Genomic DNA, 14,832 nt, shown 5'->3' with positions numbered 1-14,832 from the left:
GAAGACATTGTTTTCTTTTTCTATTACTTTACTAGAGTAGACATTGTCAAACCTAATTATGTTGTCTTATCTTTGGAGAAGGATTAGACCACACAGTTTTCAAAACCAAATATTTGTCCAGACTTGTGATGAATTTAACAATGATGGATCTTGGAGGGGATCCTTTTCTCTTGGGAGAAGATCAAGATCTATGTGATCTTTCAATACCTTGAGAAAAAGTCTCTGGAAGGTGTAATATTTTTGGAATCAATAATGCTGTAAGAAAGTTGATAATATTGTCACCCATTATGTTGTCTGGAACACCATATATTCTGAGATTATTTCTTTTCTCTCTATTCTTGAGATTGTCTATATTTTCCAGTAACCATGTATTTTGCTTGGGAAGAAATTCAGTCTGGGATTCTTCCTCAATAAATCTTCCATCAACATCAGGAAGAGTTTCTTCAATGTCAGTAATATTGGTATTCTGTTGCTTCACCATATCAATATGAATATTAATTTATCTATCACAGTCTTATTTAATACTATTTTATTGTCAAGTTCATACATTTTCAAATAAATCTCCTGAATACTTGAAATCAGTACTTTGCGCTCAATTTTTATGTTATTTTCCTGATATCATGATTTGAAGTGGCTCATTTTGTAAATTATTTGACAGGTTATATATTTTCCTGTAATTTCTGATATAATGTCTACAAATTTGTTTTTATAAAGTTCCACCAGATACTTAATATTGTGAAGAAAAACTGTCTGAATTCTTTAGATTTGGAGAGCTCCTCACATGTGCTGCAATCAGCCTGCCATATTGACTCAGAATCCTCCATATGTACTTATTTTGAGAGTACTAATATATACTTAAGTCATACATTTATTTGGTTAGGCAGCCATATCTTAGTATACTATAACCAGGGGTTAGGATCTCATTTCTTGCGATCTTTAATTTTAACCAGGCTTCAGTAATGGCTAAAATGCTTGGTTTATAGGTGTTGATTTAGCTATTTAATTAAGTTATTTTATTGCAAATACTTCTGACATTCATGCAGTCTGTTTCTAAACCTGTATTGTTGGCTGTAAGGGACAAGGTTGAAAGTACAGTACTTTAATTAGAAAATGTGGATCCTGGATTTATTGCAATATTCCTGCAGTGAATGAACTGAAAATCTATTTGCTATATTATTCATTTTACTTTGTATTTAGAATAAGACCATACCCCTGAAATATCCATGATTCTGACTGAAAGTTTAGTTCTGTCCCTCTTAATATCTCATAAAACTGATGACTTTTGGAAAAAAGGAAGCAAATTACACTTAATACAAAATGACAATAATTAGAGTTATAGACTTCTTTTACTTCATAAAATATATATTAATTAATATTCTCTTATTTTTTGTCAATATCTCAAGTTAATGGTACTAATATTTTAAAAGTGCCCATGATTTTCTCAGATTATTTCTGGATTTGTCCTTGATTCTGTTGAGATTTGACCCTGATTGGCTGAGAGCTATGAATTAGTCCTTTTATTATTTTGCTTATATCGTGGCAAGTAAGAGTATTTTATAAGAATCACAATTATGCAATTGAAGATCTTAGGTTTGATATGAATATAGATACATCTGTTGTTTTTTGTTATGAGGCATTGTAACAACTATATGGTTTTGTTTTTTCTTAAAGAGACTGGTTATTAACAGGTAGTAGTACTTTTTCACCAATATTTACCCTCTCTTCCCTTTCTAAGATACTCAAAAACAGGGGCTACCCAACATACACAACATCTTGAATCAAGCAAGCTCCTTTGCCCAATCAACATGGCTTTTACAAAGAACATGGTATGAGCACACTTCTCCGCTTCTCTGGTAGCATGTATTGTAGATTGAATGATAGCAAAATGATTGGACCCACTTTTGTAGAACTAGGCAAGGTGTCACAATCTATCACATGTAAAATGAGTACAACTGCTACCTTAATCTGGAATAATTAATAAAGTGTTCAATGGCTCTATGATTACCTAAAATGCAAAATCATTTGTGTACCCTTCAACTGCTACTTCTGCTTTATACTTTTACCCACATTTGTATATCAAGGCTTGAGTCCATCTCGTTTCGTCAATATCTCAGAGATACTTTTTTCAATAAATGTGTTTTCTTTCCGTCTAACCACCTTAAATCTATCAACTTCAAAACAAATTTTTCTACCAGGCACACACACAAAAAGCTATTTATTTATTTAATTTATTTATTGTTAACTGTGTAGGGCAGCTTGTACAGGACCCTTTCCACTACCTTCCACCAAATCACCCTTAGTCCTGAACATATGTCACACTGAGAGCTATATCCCCTGAAACACCGCCTCCCCCAGCTCTCACCATTTGTCACACCTACATGATGAAACTTACAGTTTAAGTACTTTTGGGTAGACCCTACACTTTCTTTTAAACTCCAAATCAGTAAAGTAATATGAAGTTTGCAATCCAAAATGAAAGCTATTTGGCAGCTCCAACATCAACATCCATAAGAAACAAACAAAAAAAAAACTTCTGGCAAACTTTACTTACTCTACCAATCCACTAAGCTAATTTACAAATGTTAAACACAAAAAGTCAAGCAAATAAATAAATAAGTAAATAAGTAAATAAAGCTGCATCCACATAAAATAGATGCGCAATTATTTACAGAATGGGAATAAAATATATTCCAATTCTGTAAATAATTGCACATCTGTTACTCAGGGGGAGAACATTCAATTACAAATAATTGAGAAGACAGCCTCACAACACCTGCACTGGTTGATAACATAGATTTTACAAGAGGAAACTCCTCCTGCATCCCCATATGCGGCTTCATCCTCTCTATTGGCCCTTTGCTTATAAACATGAACTGCATAATTACACAACAGTAGGGTAAGGAGTAAATCCTCTGACTATCACACAGCGATCCCATGCACACAGCAAAGCCACACTTCATAAATTATAGTAGGAATAGATCCAGGAAAATTCTGGAAAAAGTCATATCAAGAAAATTTAATTGGGAATTAGAACTTGATAAAACTTTATTCACTGACTCATAAACAACACAAAACATGGCTTTTCTCCATATCAGCTCATCCCTTAAAGCAGAACACCACTGTATTTCCTTAGCAAGAACTAACATGTCACCTTTGCACCTCCAAATTCAGAATGCTTCTGCTTCTGTCCTGTATAAATTCCTTCATTTCAACCTCTGTCAAACTGAAAAGTTAAAATTAAAGTGCCAACCAGACAGCTAGTGCCATCAACTATTTCTGGTTCATTATTACCAGGTCTTCTACATTGCCTTTCCTTCTCCTCCCAAGACTTCTCAAAGATAGTCCCAAAACACTAGTACTCCCTACCCCTTTATATCACAAGTAGTCCATCTTTGTTTAATATGTTTAAAAAGCACTAATACATGTCCTATCATTCCCAGATCAGAAATTAGGCAAAGCTACCATCTTTTTCATTTCAAACAAGGTGCAGCACTCATTTGTGCCAACATGACACGATGCCTGCATTTCTATGTGTAGTTCTTTGGCTTTATTAAACAATCTGAAATGCACCTTATTTATACCCTGGCAGACTTGTACCAGTAACAGAAACAGTGACTGCTTTCATATTTATTTATTTCAGAAACTGGCTTGTGTTTCTTTCCATGTGCTCACCAGTCACTAGGATGTTACCTCCAGTGAGCAATTCACCCTTTTCATTTAGATTGTGATTTATTTGTTGCGTATGCACAATGAAACATGCAACAGTGATCACGTCCAGCAGTTGGATGCATTTGTCAAAAAAAAAAAGAATCCCTATCTGTCCTCTGCCTGTAAGAACTCAAAGCAAGCATATAGGATTAACCCTTACATTCCAGACACCTTCCTGCTGTTATTTCAGTAAGATACAATCACAACATTTCTCACCAGTCCTTGTCTGTTTTACTAAAGAATGCATAGGTACATTATTTTTAAATCCAAATGTGGAAGTGCAAAAGGGATAGAAAATGAAAAGCAAAGAAAGAAAGAAATTTGATGAAAGGTACAGAATTCTAAGACTTACAGGTTGAGACAACTAGTTTTAACAGACAAGCTAGCTTCATAGTCACAAGCATACAGAAGACAACAGTTAAGTCTGACAGAATAGGCACAAATCCTTCATTATTATGGTAATATGTTTTATCATCATAAATTCATATTGAGGATAGCACTCACAACTGTCCTGGACATGGGCAGTCATTACTAAATACAATCCTGGGTATCGACTAAAGTATCTGTGGTATTACATTGGGATGAAACAGGTAGGTTTGAAATGCCCTCCAGGTTGATAGGCTAGTAGTCTCCTATGATCCTATAATCACAGCAATGTCACGCATTTTTCAAAAATAGTAATACTGTACCATCCACCTGTGAGTTATGTAGGGATTTATTCACAACTGTTAGAGGTTTGATCAAAAGGCTGAAGCCTAAATAGCGAAGCATAGAAGTTATGAGGAAATCCTTGCATTAACTCACACCTGGACAGTATATTATTGACATTTTACCATGGTCTGTTTAACCAATTTTCTCTGTAAGTTGAGAAGAAGGTGACAAATAAAAAGGTAATTGTACTTTTTTTGTAATGGACATTTGCTTTCATTTGGCAACAGCACTGGGTTTGGCACATCGCAACATTTTTTAGGGAATCTGACTCACTATTTTCCTTGTTAGCTATACAGAACATGAGTAGTTATTATGCATTTTCTTAAAAGTAAGCCCATTTAAATTAGTGAACAACTATGCTTCTGATTACCTCTTTTTTATTATATCTTTGATTGGCCCTTAAAAAGTGATCTGTTTTGCCTGTCTAAGTTCTCTTAATCCATATTGACCTAAAACTCTGAGTAATTCCATAGATCAGGGGCTGCCCGGGGGGGTGTCAAACCAAGTGTGGATAATATTTAATTGCCAGTGTACTATGGATCAGCTGTGGTGAAGCCTACACTGTGTCTTGTCAAAGATTTTTTGTATACCCTACATTCCTTTCCATCTAGTAGTCTACTGTATAGTAACAGGGTCTGTAGTACCAGTCACAAGTGCAAGCTCTTATACGGCCATCCCAACTACAGTGCATATGCACAGCTTGACAGGCCATGTTCTGCTCCCAGAGAGCCAGAAGTGCAAATCTCACACACCCAACCAGCTACGGTGCATATGCACAGCATGGCAGGCCACATTCTGTTCCCAGCAAGCCACAAGCAGATCAGTACCATTCATCGAAATGGTGGAGTTCATGTGTCAGGATCTTGCCAGATACCTCCCCAAAAATTGATAAGCCACTCAATTGCATCCCTGTCTAGTTCATTTAGTGCCCACGCTGTTTAAACAAACTATGTTCAGTCAGAGTGTAATGTGGACCTCATCCTTGTAGGCCATGAAGCTTGCTATGCTGCTGATAATACTAGTAGACAGAGTATTGCTGGGTAAGATCTTAGTTCTAGAAATGTGAGTTTGCTTGGGGGATGCTGGTATATGAGGTCTGCATATTTTACTTTCCAAACTGTTCAAACTGCAAACTACATGATCACATATCTAAGCGAGTTAAAAATCATTCATTAATATTTTCATAACCAGGACAGTGTAGTATTAAATACAGTAATGGCACCATTACAAAAACAAATATTTTGCTACATTATACTGCTTTTGTGTCACTGACAGCAATCTGGAGGCATCCAAATCAGTCATTAATAATAATCTGGCTGGTATAACACAAATATAATCTCAAAGGATGATACTTTAAAGTTTATCATCCAGACTCGAATCAACAGCAGGATCAAATTTAGCACACATCAGTGGGGGTAAATACACAGTTATGATTATTGCTTTCTCTCATGATGCTTCACTTTTGATATAAATATCTACACAGTGCATCTTTCCTAAAGAATGTGAAATCTTGCTTTAATCTGCCATTCCAAAAAATACAGACCTCATATATACAATTTGTATAAATGAATAAAAAAGTTTATGCATTTTACATATTGTTATGCTATAAAACAGACTGCTCTGTTTATAACAAATTTTACAAAAGACAGAAAACGTAATTGCTCTGTTGTTTTTTTAACATTTCCAGGTGCTGTGCGTGCATCCAGTGTCTTTCCGATTCTAAGTGTAGGTCTGTTGTTCTTTGGAGGTCTCTGTGTAGCAGCAAGTGAGTTCTACAAGAGTAAGCACAATGTTATCCTCAGTGCTGGGATATTCTTTGTTTCAGCAGGTATGTCATGTTTGTGTTATTTTATATATAGCTGTTATGATCTAATCTAAATAGGAGTCCCTGTAGGAATTGGACTTTAAAGTCCCAAATGAGTCTGCCTAAGCCTGTTTGCACTGTGGTTTACTGAATAATTTAGTGTTAGACTTCACCTTAGGAAAACTAGTCTCTAATTAAATGATACAATGCATATCTGAAGTGCCCATTCTTTTTCAGACATTCTGAGTAGAGGATCCTATAATCTGTCTAAATGTAAACTTTATACTCGCTTTCATTTTTCACATATAGTTTCAAAATGGTTGACATTATTTTACAACTGAAGCAAATTTAAAGGAGAACATGTATAATATATTAAGAATCAAAGAGAAATGAATTGCCTGGCTCTGTAGTATAGAAAGGTGGAGCCCTGTCTGTAATCCAGTTGACAGGACTACAGTTTAGTAGTCCAAGTACCGGAGAAGCCAGAGATCCCTCTGATCCATTTTCTTTTGCTCATGTTCCTATTTGCATACAGATATAATTATCACTGGCAGAAGGGACATGGTCAGAAGACACAGTGTTGTTCCTACCCTTTATTTAACAATGTCTATTAAAACAGGTATGTTCCTCAAGAAAGTATCAATAATTCTCAAACCCACCAAGAATTTTTTTGGAGTACTTGAAGTAATTCATGGCAATGTAACAACAGTGTTATAACTAGAAGTTACATCTTACCCAGTCTCAACTCCCTATTCTCTAACCTGATAAGGCCTATTGTAATGCTATTTGATGCTATCAACCACCTTATGCAACAGCCTGCAACTCCCTATTCTCTAACCTGCTAAGGCCTATTGTAATGCTGTGTGATGCTATCAACCACCTTAGGTAACAACCTGCAACTCCCTATTCTCTAACCTGCTAAGGCCTATTGTAATGCTATGTGATGCTATCAACCACCTTATGCAACAGCCTGCAACTCCCTATTCTCTAATCTGCTAAGGCCTGTTGTAATGCTGCGTGATGCTATCAACCACCTTAGGTAACAACCTGCAACTCCCTATTCTCTAACCTGCTAAGACCTATTGTAATGCTATGTGATGCTATCAACCACCTTATGCAACAGCCTGCAACTCCCTATTCTCTAATCTGCTAAGGCCTATTGTAATGCTGCGTAATGCTATCAACCACCTTAGGTAACAACCTGCAACTCCCTATTTTCTAACCTGCTAAGAACTATTGTAATGATATTTGATGCTATCAACCACCTTATGCAACAGCCTGCAACTCCGTATTCTCTAACCTGCTAAGGCCTATTGTAATGCTATGTGATGCTATCAACCACCTTATGCAACAGCCTGCAACTCATGTTATCAACCACCTTATGCAACTACCTGCAACTCCCTATTCTTTTACTTGCTCAGGCCTAGTGTAATGCTGCATGATGCTATCAACTACCTTATGCAACAGCCTGCATTTCCCTATTCTTTAACTTGCAAAGGCCTAGTGTAATGCTGCACGATGCTATCAACCACCTTATGCAACAGCCTACAACTCCCTATTCTTTAACGGATAGGCATAGTGTAATGATATGTGATGTTATCAACCACCTTATACAACAGCCTGCAACTCATCTTCTTTAACCTGTTGCTCTCATTCAGACTACATTCAGTACATTTCACATGCCTGTCTCCCACTTCCCTCTACTTTCCCACTTTCACTCATATGTACCTGTTAAATACCCCCCATGTTGCAAACTCATTCTTCTACCCCATCTCATCCATGGATCTTCTCCCCATCTTTTCTCCTCTGCCCCCTCATCTCTTTACTAGCACAGTCTATACATTTCTCTGGAGTTCTACTACTTTCCAATTCTTTAATAATGTCACCCTTCAGCCATCCAGCTGTTTCCACAGTTTGCTTCATAGACCACACTGTAGCATTGCCACCCCAAACAAATCCATCACTCATTATCTATGCTCCACCCATACACACTTGCCCTCTCAGTAAGACTTGCTACAGTGGTTACTCTGGCTCATACTACCATCACATGTGCATATTGCCTACCCCTTTGCCCCTACATTATCTAGCAGGCCTCTTTCTCACCTACTTTCCTATGCCATCTGTATAACAACTATCCCTGGAGTTCTACAGCTCCCCCACCCCCTCAGGTATCTCCACATCCACCAGATAATATTCTCCATGACCACTGAGGAAAAATACAGGGATATGGGTGTGACACCCATGCTCTGGCCCAGCAATCAAGGAGCCTCAGTCCTCACCACTAACACCAGAGAGGGCATCTCATATATGAGGAAAGGATAACAAATACACAGTGTAATTTCCCTTAAAAGCACACAGAGATCACAGTCAGTCCGGGGCTGGTTGCTCCCTTGCTCTCCAGGTCCCCAGTAAGACTCCCCACTGGTACAGCTATAGGGTCCAAATCTCAACCTAGCTGGGCAAGCTAAAATCTCCAGCACCGTCTCTGTCCAACCAGTGCTTCGTGTCCCTGTCCAAGCAGCTGATACACACACACTTTGAGATAAGAATTTATACAACAACACAGACACTTCTGGGGAAGGCTGGCACAGATTATCCAGCTGTGCCTCTTTTACCCAGACTATACGGTAGTACCCTGCCACCCCCCAGCTAATAATTATCAGCTATTCAAAGGCCATTAAAAGGGTGTCCAATTATTACTGTGCAATATTATTATCCAATTGGTAGTATGACTAAACAGTTTCAAGGGTTATTAGAGTGATCTGGTACAGGATGCTTATATACATGCAATGTACCCATAGTGCTTAACTTAGCTCTACACAAACCAGCCACAGTTAAAAGGTTTTAAAATATTTAATAATAAATAATTAAAACCACAAGACAATACTTTCTATTACACAGTCAGTGCTAATCAAGAGTTCAGAGATCACACAGAAATACCTAAAATAATTCAGTAGTACAGTTCTGACATCACAGAAAAACAGTCTAATCTTTCTAGCTTCTAGCTATCACTAAAAGAAAACACAAGTCTAAGATAACTTGCATGTGAACAAGAGGCAGTGCTGTGAGTTGGATGATCAATACAAAAATGCTTAATGCCCTCTGATTCTCTCTGTTTAAATTGCTATTGCAGTTCTGATAAACATCACATCATTCTTTTTCACTTTCCTGGAGTTCCCAGGCTGCACATTAACTACATTTACATTCTTAACATCTCCTTTTTGTTATCTTGCAGCTGGTCAGGAACAGAGCAATAAAAATACATTTGCATGTTTAAATCTAGCAATTTAACTCTTGGTTAAAACAATAGAAAGAATTTCTTCATCTAGACTTTTCGGCACCACTGTCTACTTCAAAGGATCACCACATGCTTTACTTTGGTCAGTAGAGTGCACTGTTGTCACATTTATTTCTAGTTCCACATGTAACAGTATTTCTTTACATTCAAGATAACAAGCCTGTAGTTTACATTTATATTTACCAATGACAGAATTATCTGCACAATTCTATCTGGCTAGGCTGGCAGCCTTCACCCTTTTCTACCAGTCTTCACAATGGGCAACCACCGATGCATTCCTATAATCAGTTCCACCACCTCTGCAGCCCATTAGCTGGTATTTTGATCAAATCCTCATGATAAAAAGTATGCCTTTCAGCACCTCCTCTAGTGTCCAGAACAGAAAGGTCCAAGTTACAGTATATAAAGTTTTCTGCATATTAAAGAGTGGCATCCCCATTCTGCTTATCTGCAGCAATTTCCTGTCCAACAAAATGTCTCTAGAAGCTTGGCGGACTGGTGATAAATGACCCTTAGAAAAACCTGCTTGGGTTACCTCTATAAAGGAGGGTACAAGTTTTTCTAACTGAGCCATCAACACTGGCAAATAATCTTACATCAACATTAAAAAAAAGAAATAGCTCTAAAAGTTCTGGATCCTTGGGATCTCCCTTGCTTCTGAGTAAAATGAATACTGTTGGATATATCTCTTATAGAGATAGCTGAAATGACCAGCACAGTATCCCATTACATAATCCCACCAAAAGACTTATTACTATTTGGCCCACCTTTTTGTAAAAATCAACAGGTAACCAATTCCTTATCCTCCTGCCTTCCTCTTTTTCACATCAAATAGTCCCCATACTGACACAACTAACTTGCTTTTGTTTAGGGTTACCTTCTTTTCCTCTCTCTCCCTATTAACTGTCCATTATGCTTAGCCCAAGATACCCCTATTCACCTTCCTTTCATTGGTATAAATTACTAAAATAACTCACCAAGCCTTTTCTAGTATTGTTGCTATTCATTATCCCCTCTTTCAACCCCTAATTTAAAAGCCTTAATCATTGTTTTCTATGATCTTTTAATTTCACAAGAGATTTTGCTTTCCTGTCTCTCTCATTCTCTTTCGCCTGCACTTCACTACCTTCTTTCACAATGCTGCCTCTGCTTTACCTCCCTCATGTCTGAGTTCCTCCCTTAGCTCCACCCTGCACTCCTGCTTCTCCACCCTTCTCTCCCCATCCCACAGCATGTGTCTACAGTTTCCCTAGCTTGCATCTCCACTGCACACAGCCTTTGTTCATTAAACTTGCTATGTACCCCTGTCTGGGCTACACCCCTTTTCCTTCACACCACATTTATTCTGCCCCACCTCACACCACACCACCCAACACCTACCTGGCTCCCACTGACTACTTTTTATTAATTCTTTTAACACCCCTTTCACATATAATGTTCTCTCACTCCATTTCCATCTCCAATTACATCCAGTTAACCCCTCATCAACCACTCCATCCTTGCCAAGGCATAGTCAGGCTAATAATTTTTTCCCCCCTGTCTTTTTTTTAGTACTTTCTCTGCCAAATCCTCATCACTGAAATTCTATCCATCCTACCTGCCTACTTATAATCATTTCTAAAAAAAATATCTTCCTTCCTATCTGACCATTTCTCTGTCCAAACATTCATCACCTCCTTTTCTCTGTATTCACCTCTTAGCTCCCTCTGACTAGGTCGACATCCTCTTTCTCAGATACCTGGTGACTGAGTGTCACCTGATCTTAAGCCTCTACCTGAGCGTACACTGCTGTCAGTGATATGTGCTGGTTGCATACCAATTTATCTTGAGTGCATACATGAGCGTGGATGCCTGGAGATAGTGTCTTCCTATATTGGACTGATTTCAAGAGTTAAAATATGTGTCTGGGTGTTGGTGAGTTTGTCTGCAGAGTGTGTGTGTGTGTGTGTGTGTGTGTGTGTGTGTGTGTGTGTGTGTGTGTGTGTGTGTGTGTGTGTGTGTGCGTGCGTGCGTGCGTGTGTGTGTGTGTGTGTGTGTGTGTGTGTGTGTGTGTGTGTGTGTGTGTGTGTCTGTGGGTGTAACAGAAAGAGAAGGCTTGTTTACTAGGACAATGAAAAAATACTTCATTGCAGCAAATCATGGGGTAATGCATTCAAGTCCGTCAGTGTACTTGGATTTTTTTCACACATCCAGTTTGTAATAAAACAAAACTTTAAAAAAATTGTCCTTTTCAATAGGATTCCTGGATTATTCATACACAGAGGTTTTAATAAAACAAAACTTACAAATATCAGTCCTTTCCACTATGTTTACCCCTTAGAAACTTTTTTCTACACCCTTAACTATTCCCATTCTACATCACAATTCTAAGCATATACTTGCTTCTAATATTCTGACTCTCTGCCTGACCCTCACTCTTTACCTTAGTCCTATCTGATTAAAAAAAAGTTGTAATTTACCACATTACTTTTATTTAGTATTGCCTACCTAGTACGTTTCATTATTGTAGCTACTTCTCTGTACTTATTTAGTATTCATTACTTATTTAATGTGTGCTTTAATACTTGCTGTTGTATTGTTAATGTATAATGTCTTAACTTTCATGTATCATTTAGAGCTTTTCTCCCTGGGCCCCCACTGAAAATGGGTTCCTGACCCAGTCGGACTTTCCTGGTAAACAAATGTTAAATAAATAAATAAATGCAATTTTTGCAAGCCAGTATTTCTACTCATGTATATCAAGGAAGCGTTCATCCTTCACTGGCACATGTTCCTCCTGAGTCTGCCTGTCGAATCTTCTCTCTAAACCTGTAGGTCAGGAATCTAACTCTTAGCATAATAACGCACCTGAAATAACTCTTCCTAGAGCTGATTCTCATTACCTTCTTGCCTTGTGCCGTTTACCTGCCTGTGTTAACCTGAAAGGCTCAACAGGCTCAGCAGCCACTTCTGTGCAGCGGTGTGTAGAATTACAGTTAGACATTTTAGGGTTACCAATTCAGTTCCAAGAATGACTTCCACCAAAACATTCCTTGTGCTAAACTGATTCAATACGCAGATGACTCTACAATCATCTGTTCCGCCACTTCCTCCTCCACTCTCTTAAAACTAACTCAGGATGCTTTCTCTTATACCGAACATTGGATGATAAACAACTCAATGCATCAAAAACTAAAATTATGTTATTTTCTCCTTCAAAAAGTACCATTATAGACAAGAACTCATTCTCCATTACTAGTCAAAACAATACCTCTCTCGAGGTAGCCTCCCATATAAAGCTTCTAGGAGTCCTTATTGATGAACAGTTAAAATTTGATACCCACCTACTAACCAATATAAAGAAAACCCACCAGAAACTAGGCATGCTCTACCGCCATAACTGCTATATCACTCCCACTACTAAACTTGTACTCTCTAACACCTTCCTCATTCCTTCTCTCCTATACAGTGCCTCACGTCTTACCAACCTTCAATCTTCTCTAAAAACAGAGCTATCCTCCTGTTATAACAACATTTCTAAGTTTGCTAGTGGCTATAAATCCTCCTCCCACCATTGCAATGCCCTACACAAACTAAATTGGCTTGAACTTCCCAACCATCTTACCTACATTCAACTTACTCATGCCCCATAAACTCATCTTTAATCCCTCCATCTGCCCCTCCCTTGCATCGTCCTTCAAAATGCACCTACCCAACAGACTTCTAAGATCCAATAACCAGAATTTGCTTGAACTGCACAAGCCTGCTCATCCTCCAGGCAAACACCTACTATCTTTTTACCTAGCTCATCTCTGAAACTCCCTGATGCCTTTTATTCATACTACAGACAACCACTCTACCTTTTAGACCTTGCTTCATTCCCATCTCAAAACCCTCTGGGAATGCTCCTACTCTCATCACACATGACTTGCCTGTTTTTCCCCATTTCTCACACTCCTTTACTTCTCTCTTCTCTTTATCGTACTGAGCTTCTCTGACTACAACCATCTTCATTTTTCTCATTTACTCCTGCTCTTGCTCTACCTTTTTTTCCCACTCTTCTTAGATGCAACAATTAACACCTCTTATCCCCCCATCCTACTTTAACTCTGCTAAAATTTCATGTCAAACTGTAATGTCAACTCGGTGTTATTTCACATTGTAACAAATCTAACTGGAATATGCACCAATGGATTTTCTTATTTTAATTGACTTATGTGTGTGTGTGTGTGTGTGTGTGTGTGTGTGTGTGTGTGTGTGTGTGTGTGTGTGTGTGTGTGTGTGTGTGTGTGTGTATGTGTGTATAATTTTACCTTTTGCTTTTCTGACTGTATTTTCACTGCAATCATGGATGTTTCGTCATGTTGTGTAATACCATCGTTTTTCAATAGTATTACATAAATGTAAATGCATTGTCTTCATATTATATTGTTGTTCATGGAGCTTTTCTCTTTGAAAACGGGCTCTTCTTGGCCCAATGGACTATCCTGGTAAACAAACTGTAAAATAAAATTATATGTGCACAATACATCTGAAATGAAGAAATGGTGTGAAAAAATCACCTGAAGAAGCACCACCACCACCACCACCACCTGCGGAAAATAAGAATCTCCATTCCTAGGTTTGGTGGTAAAATAACTTTAGTAAGCAAGAAAATAGATTTACCAACAAAATAATTAAGCATGGTATTTTACACTAACAATGTGTATTTAGAAATCAATCCACAATCCCTTTTTCCCATTTTGCACATGCTGTCAGGGTATCGTGTCAACAGTCAGTCATTCAGAGTCAAGATTTAAACCACCAAGTGGCTAACCCTGCCACTGTTGTTCTTCCACACCACACACTCACACCTATGGCCAATTTAGATTGTCCAATCCACCCACTACATGTCTTTGGAATGTGGGAAGAAACCAGAGTACCTGGAGGAAACCCACACAAGCACAGGGAGGACATGGAGAGCCCACACAGAAAGCACCCTAGCCAAAAATCAAACCGGGGAAGTTCTTGCTGTGAGGCGACAACACTATCAGTTGTACCACTGTCTGCGAGATATTAAGAGGTTAGGGAACAAAGTTAGCCAGAAACAGCACATGTGAGTTAACAAGAGGGTGTTGTACATGTATTGTTAAATAAATCAGATCAGGTGAATAAAAGAAGTATGGTGTAATTATAGCTTAAAACAATCTGAGAGAAGTCATGGAAGTAAAACAGAAACATAGTTCACAATGTATAAAAACAGAAGCCGGCTTCTGAGGCAGACACTGAGAAAAAGATGAAATCATAATAAATATATAGGGAAGGTAAGCCTATCTGAAGTATCACTGATATA

The 14,832-nt window shown here is 38.0% G+C and overlaps 1 protein-coding gene across 1 annotated transcript in view; it reads left to right on the top strand.

The window, feature by feature from the left end:
• CACNG3 (calcium voltage-gated channel auxiliary subunit gamma 3) overlaps positions 1–14,832 on the top strand; it is a 378,944-nt gene that overhangs the window by 344,499 nt on the left and 19,613 nt on the right. Inside the window, exon 3 of the mRNA XM_044089399.1 lies at positions 6,107–6,247. Coding sequence (XP_043945334.1) covers positions 6,107–6,247 — 141 coding nt within the window. The remainder of the gene's footprint in view (positions 1–6,106; positions 6,248–14,832) is intronic.

Source organism: Protopterus annectens, chromosome 12.part0 (genome assembly GCF_019279795.1).
Source record: "Protopterus annectens isolate FY-2018-M chromosome 12.part0, PAN1.0, whole genome shotgun sequence".
In the NCBI taxonomy this organism is placed as follows: Eukaryota; Metazoa; Chordata; order Ceratodontiformes; family Protopteridae; genus Protopterus; species Protopterus annectens.
The sequence above is the reverse complement of the archived record's forward strand: the minus strand, read 5'-3'. Positions and strand labels throughout refer to the sequence as shown.